Below are 15,472 nucleotides of genomic sequence, written 5' to 3'. Positions count from 1 at the left end.
GCTGCGAAAGGTGGATATACACTGTACTAGTGCCGACATTGTGCATGCTCTGTTGCCTGTGTCTATGTGCCTGTGGTTCTGTCAGTGTGATCATGTGATGTATCTGACCCCAGGAATGTGTCAATAAAGTTTCCCTTTCCTGGGACAATGAATTCACGGTGTTCTTATTTCAATTTCCAGGAGTGTATGTCACATATTTTGATACTCGCAAAATCACTCATCAAAACATATAGGGTACTTTTCGTTGCTCTACAGGCATGAAATTTGGCAGTATGTATGGTTTCAAATTACAAGTAAAAGAAAAGATACGCAAATTGGTAATTTGTAACTATAACACAACGAAAAAATATTTCTTTTGTCATTTGTAATCTGACATGAAACTTGAAAATAAAACAATTAGCAGTTGAAAGGACACAATATGCCGATCCGATGGCAGGGTGTGGATATGGTGAACACACGGTGAGTGTCACCTGCCCGCGTGTGTAGTGCCAACGGTAAAATTCGGAGGCAGTGGTGTTATAGCGCGGTCGTGTTTGTCAGGGAGGGAGCTTGCACTCCTTTTTTGTTTTGGGTGGCACTATCACAGCTCTGGCCTATATTGATTTTTAAGCACCTTCTTGCTTCCCGCTGTTGAAGAGCAATTCGGGGATGGCGACTGCATCTTTCAACACGATCCAGCACCTGTTCACAGTGCACGGCCTGTGGCGGAATGGTTACACGACAATAACATCCCTGTACTGGACTGGCCTACACAGAGTCCTGATCGGAATCCTATAGAACACCTCTGGAATATTTTGGAACGCCGACTTCGTGCCAGGCTTCACCGACCGACATCGATACCTCTCCTCAGTGCAGCACTCCGCTAAGAATGGGCTGCTGTTCCCCAAGAAACCTTCCAGTACCTGACTAAAGTATGCCTGCATGCCTGCGAGAGCGGAAACTGTCAACAAGGCTAAGGGTGGTCCTGCACGATACTGAATTACAGCATTACTGATGGTGGGCGCCTTGAACTTGTAAGTCATATTCAGGCAGGTGTCCGGATATTTTTCATCACATAGTATATTTACGGCTCCAGCTTGTTGTGGCACGACAATCGCTTTGTAATGTCTCGACACCCGAGTCCTCGTTCGGATGTTGACAATAGCGTACAGGCATGTCACCTGGCGCCGACGCTATAGTCAGAAGTGCCAACATTCGCCCATCACCACACAAGCAATGTGACGGCCACTATTTGTTGCAATGACATGGCTACTCACGTAGCGCTATTACATGGGGCCCTGTTCTTTTACTGTGTCCGTTGCCTCTCTGACAACAGGCATCTAGTGGCACGGCTTTACACAATATGATATCTGGACACCTATTAGCGGACATTACTTCCGGAAAGATCCATCCTTCGCCCTTTCGACGGCTTGAAGTCTGCTGGGTGCACTTCCAGTGAGGTATCTAAATGTTCGTTGTGGAAAGGCACCCGCCTGTTTCTCAGGAGCAGAAACTGGAGAAGGTAGTGATCTTGGACGCAGGAGTCTGGAGTGAAATATAAGCTTTAACTTATCCCCAAGATGTCTCATGTGGTGCTATTTGGGACCCTTTTCAGAATAATATTGTCCTCAAACCTCTGCCTCACTGATATTGCTATATCACAAGCATTGTCATGTTGACACAATCATAGTCCATGAACTGTTCCTCCACTTTAACGTAGTACCCAATGGTGTAAAATGAATTCGTATCTTGCATATATTGCGTTTTCTTCTGCGCACCATGTCGATCAGATTCTAACGACGAAAACAACACCACCTCCTCCGTACTTTACTTTTCGCACTACACGATATGGCAGGTTATGTTTGCGAAACCCAATCCACATCAAGCGTCGCTTAGACTGGCTACAGAAATTTACGACTTATGAAGAGTTGATCGACCATTGCACTTTATTCTTTCCAACTCTATAAGCACAGTCATTGTGCTACCTGAACAGATGGTAGCACTTTGAAACTCACTAATGATTCCTTCCTCTGATTTCGTGCGACTTTTAACACATCATCAGTAGCCCTTGATGATCCCTGTTGTTCAGTACATGAGGCATGCCTGATCTTGGTTTGGCAGTGGTTGTTCCTTCGCGCTTCCACTTCACTGTCACATCAGCAACAGTCGACTTGGGGTTGAAATAACCTTGAAGGATTTGTTACTCAGGTGAAATCGAATTATTAGTACACATTGTAAGTCATTGACGTGTGTTGAACGATTCGTTCTGCTGTTACTACGTCTGTAATGAAATGAAATGAAATGAGCGTTTGGCGTCATTGGCCGGGAGGCCCCTTACGGCGGGCCACATTGGGCGACCTGTGCGCCGGATGGAGATGAAATGATGATGAAGACAAACCCAGTCCCTGAGCGGAGAAAATCCCCGATCCAGTCGGGAATCGAACCCGGGCCCCTTAGGCCGGCAGTCCGTCACGATGACCATTCAGCTAACTGGGCGGACGCTTCTGTAATGACAACACAGCTTTCAGCACGCACTTTCTTCATTGCGAGCTCACCTCTCATGACGTCCAGTGGTTAACTCTGTGTTACAATGGGTTATCCAGATACACGCCATTAAAACTGCGCCACCAAGAAGAAATGCAGATGATAAACCGGTATTTATTGGAGAAATATAATATACTAGAACTGATATGTGATTACATTTTCATGCAATTTGGGTGCATAGATCCTGATAAATCAGTACCAAGAACAACCACCTCTGGCCGTAATAACGGCCTTGATACTCCTGGGCATTGAGTCAAACAGAGCTTGGGTGGTGTGTACAGGTACAACTGCCCATGCAGTTTCAACGCGATACCACAGTTCATCAAGAGTAGTGACTGGCGTATTGTACGAGCCAGTTGCTCGGCCAACATTGACGAAACGTTTTCAATTGGTGAGAGATCTGGAAAATGTGCTGTCCAGGGCAGCAGTCGAACATTTTCTGTATCCAGAAAGGCCCGTACAGGACCTGCAACATGTGGTCGTGCTTTATCCTGCTGAAATGTAGGGTTTCGCAGGGACCGAATGAAGGGTAGAGCCACAGGTCTTAACACATCTAAAATGTAACGTGCACTGTTCAAAGTGCTGTCAGTGCCAACAAGAGGTGACCGAGACGCCTAACCAATGGCACCCCATACCATCACGCCGGGAGATACGCCAGTATGGCGATGACGAATACACGCGTCCAATGTGCGTGCAACGCGATGTCGCCAAACACGGATCCGACCATCATGACTCTGGAAACAGAATCTGGATTCATCCGAAACACTGACGTTTTACCATTCGTGCACCCAGGTTCGTCAATGAGTACACCATCGCAGGTGCTCCTGTCTGCGATGCTGCGTCAAGGGTAACCGCAGCCATGGTCTCCGAGCTGATAGTCAATGCTGCTGCAAACGTCGTCGAACTGTTCGAGCAATGGTTGTTGTCTTTCAAACGTTCCCATCTGTTGACTCAGGGATCGAGACGTGTCTGCACGATCCTTTACAGCCATGCGGATAAGATGCCTGTCATCTCGACTGCTAGTGATACGAGGCCGTTGGGATCCAGCACGGCGTTCCGTATTACCCTCCTGAGCCCACCGATTCCATATTCTGCTAAAAGTCGTTGGATCTCGACCAATGCGAGCAGCAATGTCGGGATACGATAAACCGCATTCGCGATGGGCTGCAATCCGACCTTTATCAAAGTCGCAAACGTGATGGTACGCATTTCTCCTTCTTACACGTAGCATCACAACAACGTTTTACCAGGCAACGCCGGTTAACTGCTGTTTGTGTATGAGAAATCGGGTGGAAACTTTCCTCATCTCAGCACGTGTGAATGCTCTGAGAAGCTAATCATTTGCATTTCACAGCATCTTTTTCCTGCCGGTTAAATTTCGCGTCTGTAGCACGTCATCTTCGTGGTGTGGCAATGTTAACGGTCAGTAGTGTAGTTTTGATAGCGTATACAGGTAGATCATAATGTGGTACTGGTGTTGTATAATGGGCGATCGAACAGTTTCTATTCGAAGGCCACACAGGGCAGAATCGATATGCCAGTCAGAAAAAGTCGCTGTCACCATTGACGCAATCATCCCATCGACGCTCCAGGTTGAAGATACCAGTTGGTAAAACACTGAGTGCTGTAGCGTGAGGAAGTCCGTAAGTGCCTGCTGAACATCCTGTTCCGACAGGAATCGTCAACCCTTCAAGGCCCTTCTTGAGGAGCCGAGGGCATGATATTGGCTTGGGGAGAGATCAGGGCTACTGGGCGGGTGCTCGAGTGTCTCCTACTTCAGTTGGCCCGTAATGGGCGAGACTGACATCCCAGATCGACCGGCGTCTCGTGTCGAAGCGCGGCCAACACGGATCTCGGCGGACCATACGGACCATACCGCAGCCATGATTAGAAAAACCATGCTGCCCCACACATATCGTTAATTCTTTGATGGATGTCTACCGGTGTTTATCCTTCGGCAGCTAAGAAAAACACGGGGTTTTTCGTGTTTGGATGCATTTGGTAGTACTGTAGCCATAGTTTTTCCGCACTTACCACACGCTTGACGGAAAGATATGAATGCCAGACTAATCGCTTCCCAACATGTTGGTGCATGTACAGGGTGCGGCGCTTAAATAAGGAATATTTCTGTTTGAATTTCCCGTCATGTCGCAGTTCAGCCGGAGGTCGCGAATGGCGCTCTTCAAATCTGTAGGCAACTAGTAAATAGCCAGAGCCTCAAAATTGGCGAGATGTTACATTCAATTGCGGAGTATAAACGAAGAGCAGCGGTTATATAGAGTCTTCGCACTGGGCGCTCGCCCACTGTTTAGTTCGATTCTTCGGGTACCCGAGATCAGGTGTTTACGATACTGTGGCCAAGTATAATGCTTCGGAAAAGTCGGGGTTCAACTCGTAGGTGTTTATCAGTTAGAAGTTTATCAGCAAGTTCTGACAGATGTCGTGAAACTGTGGATGGTAACTGTGGCCTCAGAGAGACAATATGTCTTTCAACAGACAATATGTCCTCGTACGAGTCATTCAGTCCAAAACTAGCTCTCAGATAACATGTTCTGGTCATAGGAGTTCTGGCTCCCTCGAGTACTATGTTTGGAGCGTAGTCGAAAGAGTGACCAAGAAGACGAAGCACCTGAAGTCCAATCTCTACACACAGCTATCGAAGCAGCATTCGCGAATACCGACAGAGCTGCTATAAATAGTGCGTGCGATTGGTTCAGGACAAGATTGGATGTGGTCATAGCGGTGGTTACATCGAAAACGCTACTCTTGAAAGATACTAGTGCTAACAAGTAAAAGGATTTTCATTATAATAAATTTGCTTTTAAAAGACCCGCCAGGGTAGTCGAGGGCTAATGCGCTGCTTCCTGGACTAGAGTAGGCGCGCCGGCATCGGATCGAATCTGCCCGGCGGATTAACGACGAGGGACAGTATGCCGGCCAGCCTTGATGTGATTTTTAGGCGGTTTTCCACATCCCGATAGGTGAATACCGGGCTGGTCCCCAAGTTCCGCCTCACTTACACGACTCACAGACATTTGAAAACGTTCGCACTATTTCTTGACTTACACTAGTCGCAGACGGCTGGGGTACACTACTTCCGTCCCGGGAGGTTCGGGGTGGCGGCAGGAAGGGCACCTGGCCACCCTCTGCCATTTACACTACCAAATCCGTCATAACAAAGCCGACCCCGCTTTGGAGCGGGACAAAGGCCTGAGAAAGCAAGCAAGCAAATTTGCTTTTAAAACAGTTTCATTTTTCCGGATTTAAGCGCAGCACCCTGTATACAAGCATCGGAATCGAGTTACTGTGCATATACGCTGCAACACTGACTCAAGTGGAAAGTTTTTGATCGCCACTATTAGTTATGTACGCTGTAAAGACACTGACTTTGTTGGAGAATAGTAAGTAATTAAACAAGCACAGACTATTCAGTAGTGCTCATGGTGTACGGAGCGCGCTGATTATGTTGTGCAGCAGTGCGGGTGCAAGTACAAAGTAAACTAGGCGGTGCTTTGCAGGACACACTGGGCAGGTGTTGCGGGCTGCGCGGACAGCGAGCACGGAGAGCGTACTCCATCCTGTCGCGGTCGGCGCCCCGACACGCGTCGGCAGCGCACGCTGCGGCGGCAGCCGGAGGGCGCGGGGGCGGCGCCGGGGGCGGCCTCGGAGGCGGCGGCGGCGCCGCCGGAGGCGTCGCGCGGTGCGGCGAGTCCGCGACGGCCACCGACTGCTCGGGCAACAGCGAGCAGCTGCGCAGCGACGCCGCCTCCGGCTCGGCCTCGGCGTCCGGCTCGGGCAGCTGCGGCGGCTACTCGGTGGTGGTGAGCGCGAGCGCGCGACACCACGGCGGCTACGAGGCGGTGGTGGTGCCCGCGCTCAGCCGGCAGTCGACGCGCGCCAGCAGCCGGCCCTTCCTCTCCAGCGGCTCCTCCGCCGCGCTGCCCACCTCCCCGCCGCCGATGCCCGTCGCCAGCGGCCGCCGCAGGAGTCACCGGAACGGTGAGCATCACCTCTCATTCTCAAATTCAGTGCCCAAGCTAACAGGGTTGATACAGGAGGCAAAAACAAATAAATTTTGCCAAGCAACTATGCGTCGGAAACGCATATTGCTGGAGAACTCTATATGGAGGACGTTGTAGTGTGTAATTGAGAATAACACAAATGTTGTTGGATAGGGTCCACCTTTAGCAACACACAATGTATTTTCTATCCAAAAACATACGTATTGTTAAAGCAAACACGGAGAAAAGAGCTTCAGCCCCAAGAGGATTGACAATAACACTGAGTCAAAAGTTTTTCACTGCACTATTGTTCTGATCAGTATTACATTACAATAAATACTCAAAATAAGCACAACTGACTTGTGTGCAGAGCCGGTGTCGACGTGATAGGGAGTCCCATGTTTGGGGGGAAACCAATGGTGTGTTGGCTGCTGCAAGAATTCTTGCCACCAGTTCCACCTCTGATTCGACAGGAGTAGGACATACCTCGGCTTTCACGTAGCTTCAGAGAAAGAGTAGTGGGGTGAGGTGCTGGGTGCTTGCAGGCCAACGTGCAGGTCCTCCACAGCGAATCCACTGACTGTCAAAAATCATACAAGCACTAGTGATAACCACTTTTTCCTGATTTGGTATCCAAGAATATGACATCACAACAAACTACATATCTTAAATGAACATGTGGCGTAACACTCTTAGATACAATGTCTTATGTGCTCCACTCATGGGTTATCAACACACGCTCAGTGCTCATGCAGTATGGGCTTCCGACACATGGTTGCTTTACGAAGTGTGCTTGTTTTCCTCCCCTGTATCATCCGCAGCTCCACTAGAAATTCAGGTTTTTTTGTTTTTTTATGGGTGATAGTAAGGAAGTAACCAACTGTACGTGCAGCGGTTTCAGCTGCTCCCACTTGTCTGCCTGTTGGATTAAGCATAGCTCATGGTGTGCATTACGCTCTCCCCCTTCCCAAGCTGCTTCATTGTATAATGCAATGGTATGTGCAGCATCACTGCCAAGCAGAGTAGACATAAGGGCATGGGCAGGAGTATGCATCTACGCGCAGTGCTATTGAAGCAGTCATATATTATACAACACGTACATTGTGCAAAAAGTGCTGTGGAAGTAGGAGTTAAATATGAAGTGTTCCTCACTCAGAATACTTCCACAAGGTCACAATTAGGGATGATTATACTTTGTTTACTTGAACAAGTAAACTTCGGATGCAGTCTGCTGTTTCTGATGCAAAATTCTGTCTCACGAGGAGCACAGATCGCGAGAACGCAGCCGTCCGGGTGGCCAAGGCGACGTCAGGTCCGGGGCGATGTCTAAACGGTGATGATACATCAGTTGCTGGCTGGCGAAGACGGAACTGGCTCTAGCCGGCTCAGCGCCGAATTGCTCGGATGGCTGATGGTTACAAATTTTCTATTGGTTATCGCCTTGCGAAGAAGGCAGCAATAGGTGCATGTTGGTAGCGACACCCGTTGTTATGTTCCGCACCCTCTGGGTAGTTACCGGGAGACCCTCTGGACGCTGAGCTCGGTACTGCGGAAACCAGCCTGAATACAGGCGCCGAGCGGCGATAACCTGCTAAGTGTAGATGCGTTGCAGGTTGGCGGCGTCGAAGGCGAAGCCGCGAGGGACACTATAACACACTGAAGATGTAAAACCATTGATTTATCACTTTGAAACATATCAACAACAAAAAACAATTTCACAAACATGATAAACATCCAAGTTAAAGGAGTAACTAGCTTTTTCAAAGAGTAAATAATTTTCACTGATTAACGTAACATTCTTCATATCAATAAGTATCTAGTACTCCACACTGTAAACTCGTCTATGTTCTTCCTCATAGTTCAGGCTGTCTCCATACTATACTCCATCGAATTTAGGTCAGCGGGTTTGTTGTGAAAACGTAACAGAGTTACTTCTGCGTTAATATCATGTATAGATTGAAGTCGTTTTCTCACATCCGTCTATACAGGGTGATTCACGACGATATCCGAATATTTTAATATGTTATTCTACAAGTAAATATATAGAAAAATGTTCGTATAAACACAGGCCAGCAAGTCTTTTGTTACACAGTAACTGATAATAAAAGATTTTGCCTGAAATTTAGCAACTTCGCTAATATGAAGGCGTCGCAAAACTGTACGAGTTTGAAGTAAAGCACGATTTCCATTTCTTTCCTTGTTATTGGTCTCTTCAGTCTAATAAAACATGTCCCAGACGTGTATCTGCAGTAGTTTCCCAGAACATCCAGAGAAGCAAAGATTATTATACAAGTAAATTTGTTTACTTTCCATTAAGAATGTAGTTACGTTTATGTCATTGTTGGCAACACTTAGTGAGTTGTTTCAGTCGTATCCTAATCTTGAAATGAGTTAGTTTTCTGTATTGTTCAATGACAGAACATAATAACAAAAGTGTATTTAATTAAAACCACATAGTAACTGTTGTAGTTTCAGGATTATTTATGAAATACGGATGCCTTTCAAATTTACGACAGAGGAATACGCCGATATAGGGTTTATTTACGGCAAATGTGATGGTAATGCTACGGCTGCAGTTAACGGATATCGCGTACGTTATCCAACTCGAAGGATTCCGAATGCACGAGTTGTTAGCGGAGTATTTCGAATATTACGGGAGACAATATCTGTACATAACATTCGTAAACAGTACGAGCGCTCGATAGGTGAAGACGATGACGAGGATTTTATGGACGCTGTTGAAAGTAGCCCGGGTACCAGTACACGACGTATTTCTCAACGATTAGGCATTTCACAATTTAAGGTATGGCGTACAATAATCTCTATCAGTGCCATAAACAAAAAGTGCATCATTTACATCCGGGAGACCCTGCCATTCACTTGGAGTTGTGCAGCTGGTTAAATACTGATCGACAGTTACACAAATAGGTTTTATTTACTGATGAGGCGAAGTTTACTCGAGATGTCATAAATAATTTACATAACGAGCCACATATTGTCTGAAGACACATGCAACAGTGCAACGCAATTACTGACAGCGATTTAGCATAAATATGTGGTGTGGGTTTATCAACTCACACTTTATTGGACCATTCACCTGCCCAGGACGTCTAACTGGCAAGACGTACTTACAATTCCTTCAAGAAGAAATTCCCCGCCTGCTCGAAGATGTTCCACTTGCTACGCGATTGCGAATGTATTTTCAACATGATGTTGTGGCCCACATTTTACCAACGCCGTTACTACACAATTGAATGAAAATTTTCCCAAGATATGGATTGGTCGTGGTGCTAAACGTCTGTGGCCAACCAGATCACGCGATTTAACACCAATGGATTTTTGTGTATGGGGATGGATGAAATACATAGCTTATGAGGACAAAGCCAATACACGTGAGGCATTACTCGCTCGCATTATAAATGCACTAGACGAAATTAAGAGCACGCGTGCAACCAAATGCGTTTTACTCGGTGGAGACATTTTTGAATATTTCTTGTGAATGTTTTGTGAAATTGTATGTACACTGTACAGCTTCCTTACCACTGAGCTTTCTCTTTCCCGGTTCAACATGAATTCACGTGTGCTATGGTATTAATGAAAGCAGAATATCTGACACATTCATACAGTTTCAATTAACTTTTTTTTTTGGTCATCAGTCTACTGACTGGTTTGATGCGGCCCGCCACGAATTTCCTGTGCTAACCTCTTCATCTCAGAGTAGCACTTGCAACCTACGTCCTCAATTATTTGCTTGATGTATTCCAATCTCTGTCTTCCTCTACAGTTTTTGCCCTCTACAGCTCCCTGTAGTTCCATGGAAGTCATTCCCTCATGTCTTAGCAGATGTCCTATCATCCTGTCCCTTCTCCTTATCAGTATATTCCACATATTCCTTTCCTGTCCGATTCCGCATAGAACCTCCTCATTCCTTATCTTATGAGTCCACCTAATTTTCAATATTCGTCTATAGCACCACATCTCAAATGCTTCGATTCTCTTCTGTTCCGGTTTTCCCACAGTCCATGTTTCACTACCATACAATGCTGTACTCCAGACGTACATCCTCAGAAATTTCTTCCTCAAATTACGGCCGGTATTTGATATTAGTAGACTTCTCTTGGCCAGAAATGCCTTTTTTGCCATAGCGAGTCTGCTTTGATGTCCTCCTTGCTCCGTCCGTCATTGGTTATTTTACTGCCTAGGTAGCAGAATTCCTTAACTGCATTCACTTCGTGACCATCAATGCTGATGTTAAGTTTCTCGCTGTTCTCATTTCTACTACTTCTCATTACCTTCGTCTTTCTCCGATTTACTCTCAGACCATACTGTGTACTCATTAGACTGTTCATTCCGTTCAGCAGATCATTTAATTCTTCTTCACTTTCAGTCAGGATAGCAATGTCATCAGCGAATCGTATCATTGATATCCTTTCACCTTGTATTTTAATTCCACCCCTGAGCCTTTCTTTTATTTCCATCATTGCTTCCTCGATGTACAGATTGAAGAGTAGAGGCGAAAGGCTACAGCCTTGTCTTACACCCTTCTTAATACGAGCACTTCGTTCTTGATCGTCCACTCTTATTATTCCCTCTTGGTTGTTGTACATATTGTATATGACCCGTCTCTCCCTATAGCTTACCCCTACTTTTTTCAGAATCTCAAACAACTTGTACCATTTTATATTGTCGAACGCTTTTTCCAGGTCGACAAATCCTATGAAAGTGTCTTGATTTTTCTTTAGTCTTGCTTCCATTGTTAGCTGTAACGTCAGAATTGCCTCTCTCGTCCCTTTACTTTTCCTAAAGCCAAATTGATCGTCACCAGCGCATTCTCAATTTTCTTTTCCATTCTTCTGTATATTATTCTTGTAAGCAGCTTCGATGCATGAGCTGTTAAGCTGATTGTGCGATAATTCTCGCACTTGTCAGCTCTTGCCGTCTTCGGAATTGTGTGGATGATGCTTTTCCGAAAGTCTGATGGTATATCGCCAGACTCATATATTCTACACACCAACGTGAATAGTCGTTTTGTTGCCACTCCCCCCAATGATTTTAGAAATTCTGATGGAATGTTGTCTATCCCTTCTGCCTTATTTGACCGTAAGTCCTCCAAAGCTCTTTAGAATTCCGATTCCAAACTGGATCCCCTATCTCTTCTAAATCGACTCCTGTTTCTTCTTCTATCACATCAGACAAATCTTCACCCTTATAGAGGCTTTCAATGTATTCTTTCCTCCTATCTGCTCTCTCCTCTGCATTTAACAGTGGAATTCCCGTTGAACTCTTAATGTTACCACCGTTGCTTTTAATGTCACCAAAGGTTGTTTTGACTTTCCTGTATGCTGAGTCTGTCCTTCCGACAATCATATCTTTTTCGATGTCTTCACATTTTTCCTGCAGCCATTTCGTCTTAGCTTCCCTGCACTTCCTATTTATTCCATTCCTCAGCGACTTGAATTTCTGTATTCCTGATTTTCCCGGAACATGTTTGTACTTCCTCCTTTCATCAATCAACTGAAGTCTTTCTTCTGTTACCCATGGTTTCTTCGCAGCTACCTTCTTTGTACCTATGTTTTCCTTCCCAACTTCTGTGATGGCCCTTTTTAGAGATGTTCATTCCTCATCAACTGTACTGCCTACTGCGCTATTCCTTATTGCTGTATCTATAGCGTTAGAGAAATTTAAACGTATCTCGTCATTCCTTAGTACTTCCGTATCCCACTTCTTTGCGTTTGATTCTTCCTGACTAATGTCTTGAACTTCAGCCTACTCTTCATCACTACTATATTGTGATCTGAGTCTATATCTGCTCCTGATTACGCCTTACAACCCAGTATCTGATTTCGGAATCTCTGTCTGACCATGATGTAATCTAATTGAAATCTTCCCGTACCTCCCGGCCCTTTCCAAGTATACCTCCTCCTCTTGTGATTCTTGAACAGGGAATTCGCTATTACTAGCTGAAACTTGTTACAGAACTCAATTAGTCTTTCTCCTCTTTCATTCCTTGTCCCAAGCCCATATTCTCCTGTAACCTTTTCTTCTTCTCCCTCCCCTACAACTGCATTCCAGTCGCCCATGACTATTAGATTTTCGTCTCCCTTTACATACTGCATTACCCTTTCAATATCCTCATACACTTTCTCTATCTGTTCATCTTCAGCTTGCGACGTCGGCATGTATACCTCAACTATCGTTGTCGGTGTTGGTCTGCTGTCGATTCTGATTAGAACAACCCGGTCACTGAACTGTTCACAGTAACACACCCTCTGCCCTACCTTCCTATTCATAACGAATTCTACACCTGTTATACCATTTTCTGCTGCTGTTGATATTACCCGATACTCATCTGACCAGAAATCCTTGTCTTCCTTCCACTTCACTTCACTGACCCCTACTATATCTAGATTGAGTCTTTGAATTTGCCTTTTCAGATTTTCTAGTTTCCCTACCCCGTTCAAGCTTCTGACATTCCACGCCCCGACTCGTAGAACGTTATCCTTTCGTTGATTATTCAATCTTTTTCTCATGGTAATCTCCTCCTTGGCAGTCCCCTCCCGGAGATCCGAATGGGGGACTATTCCGGAATTTTTTGCCAATGGAGAGATCATCATGACACTTCTTCAATTACAGGCCACATGTCCTGTGGTTACACGTTACGTGTCTTTAACGCAGTGGTTTCCATTGCCTTCTGCATCCTCATGTCGTTGATCATTGCTGATTCTTCCGCCTTTAGGGGCAATTTCCCACCCCTAGGACAAGAGAGTGTCCAGAACCTCTATCCGCTCCTCCGCCCTCTTTGACAAGGCCGTTGGCAGAATGAGGCTGACTTCTTTTGCCGGAACTCTTCGGCCACCAATGCTGATTATTTATCAAAATTTAGGCGGCGGCGGGGATCGAAGACGTTTTGATTATGAATCAAAGACGCTACCCCTAGACCACAGGTCCTGTCAGCTAACGTTATTACCATCAATTGTCCAAAATTAAATTCTCTACAACTTCTATTGCATACTTGTACGATTGTCCGGAATTTAAAAAAAATAAATTAGGTCAACTAGTTAAACAATTAAAAATTTTGCGAAATTACTTCTTTGCTTCTCTGAATGTTTTGGAAAACTACTGCAGATACTCGTCTGGGACATGTTTTATTAGATTCACAGGATCAATAACAACAACATGAAATCGTGCTTTACTTTAACCTCGTATGGCATTGCTTCATATTATCGAGGATTGCTAAATTTCAGGCCAAATCTTCATTAACCTACGTTTATATAAAAAAATTTCTTCAGTTTCACTTGTAGAATAACGTATTAAAATATTTGCATATCTTCGTGGATATGCTGAGTGATGCCAGCAACTGCTGCAGGGACTTTGATCCCGTCTTGACTGATAGAAACTCTAATTCACGAGGAAGGTTGGTCTACATATTTCATAAATATGTCGCACAAATTCTCTGCATTATGTGAGCCACCTAGCGAACAGCCACCGTAACTCGAAACAGCAGCAGTGCCTCCAGAACGCCGCAAGCGGTGTGTTGATCTAGCAGTAGAGGGTGCGGCTGGAAACTGAAAGGTTGTGGGATCATCTGCCAACTGGGTCACTCTTCCTTAGCCTTTCATTCTCCTCTCAATGATGTGGATATACGCATTCTGAAATATGATGAAAATTATAGAGCGCGAATTTCACCTTCCCTCAGATTAACCATCGCAATTCGCACCCTTAATTCACTGCTTATTTAAAAGTAGGACGCCTTACCCTTTGACTATATTTTTACACCTCTTCCTGTAGCTTCAGTATTTGCTTTCTTTTATTGTTTACCCGTCAGAACCATGTCTGTCCATTCTAACCCCAGTTACCCAATCCATTTTCATCCTCAACGGCTCCCATTGTCGCTACGAGCAAGGTCATGTTGAGCGTGTAACAAGATAGGTGATGTGCACTGAAATGTTTGACTATGACACGTCACTAGGAAAGCTGTACTACGGGCACATAAATATACAAAAGAAGACACCGATACATAAAAAAAACTATGAAAATCAATTTAAATGTAAAGGAAAGACAAGCATATGTTCGTAAGTAGATAGATAATTTAATGGAGCTGTCATGAATCACTATAAATCTCGTAACAAACTTAACTCCGTCCTAAAAAGCCTTGGAAGGCTGAACGGTATCGACCGGCCGCCGTGTCTTCCTCAGCCAACAGGCGTGACGGTATGCAATTATGTTGGGACATGTGGTGAGCACACCGCTCTCCCGTCTGTATGTCAGTTGTCGATACCGGAGCCACTACTTCTCAATGAAGTAACTCCTCAGTTTACCTCACAAGGGCTGAGAGCACCCCGCTCGCCAACAGCCCTCGGCAGACTGGATGGTCACCCATCCAAGTGCTAGCCCAGTCCGACAGCGCTGAACTTCGGCGGTCTGACGGGAACCGGTGTTACCACTGTGGCAAGGCCGTTGGCATCTCCTAAAAAGTATGTATAGTTAAATAATTTTCTTTCTATTGTATACCACTCATGATGTCTGAGAATGATAGGCGAGACAAGGTTTGGTAGGAACAAATAAAACAATCATTCGCAAGGACGAAACTTCTCTTAGCTGTATTGTGAGGCATAAGTTTCTACTGTGTTCCACGTTTTCTCAGCGAAATCATCGCCTCCATCGTTACCATCATCTTGTAGATCTTCTCGCCACTGGCAGGTCAGGTTGCAACGCATGTCTCTCAGACTTTTCCAGCCTTCCCACCACTTCTCTGTTACTCATCTGGTTCAATATAAGGTGACTGGTAACTTTTGATTACTCTTATGTGTTGCCAAGTGTAAGCTAACTGGTGCAGTGACCAATTAACTAAGTGGTATGATGGAGATGTCTAGCATGATTTCATAAACTCTTGCTTCTTTTATTCCTGAATTCAGTGCCCGTTAATGAGTACATGCTAATTGTCCTGC

General features: G+C 45.3%; 1 protein-coding gene across 1 annotated transcript in view; it reads left to right on the top strand.

Annotated features, from left to right (window-relative positions):
- LOC124776039 (alpha-1D adrenergic receptor-like) overlaps window positions 1-15,472 on the top strand; it is a 629,857-nt gene that overhangs the window by 568,211 nt on the left and 46,174 nt on the right. Inside the window, exon 4 of the mRNA XM_047250879.1 lies at window positions 6,042-6,522. Coding sequence (XP_047106835.1) covers window positions 6,042-6,522 — 481 coding nt within the window. The remainder of the gene's footprint in view (window positions 1-6,041; window positions 6,523-15,472) is intronic.

This window comes from Schistocerca piceifrons, chromosome 2 (genome assembly GCF_021461385.2).
Source record: "Schistocerca piceifrons isolate TAMUIC-IGC-003096 chromosome 2, iqSchPice1.1, whole genome shotgun sequence".
NCBI classification, from domain to species: Eukaryota; Metazoa; Arthropoda; class Insecta; order Orthoptera; family Acrididae; genus Schistocerca; species Schistocerca piceifrons.
The sequence above is the reverse complement of the archived record's forward strand: the minus strand, read 5'-3'. Positions and strand labels throughout refer to the sequence as shown.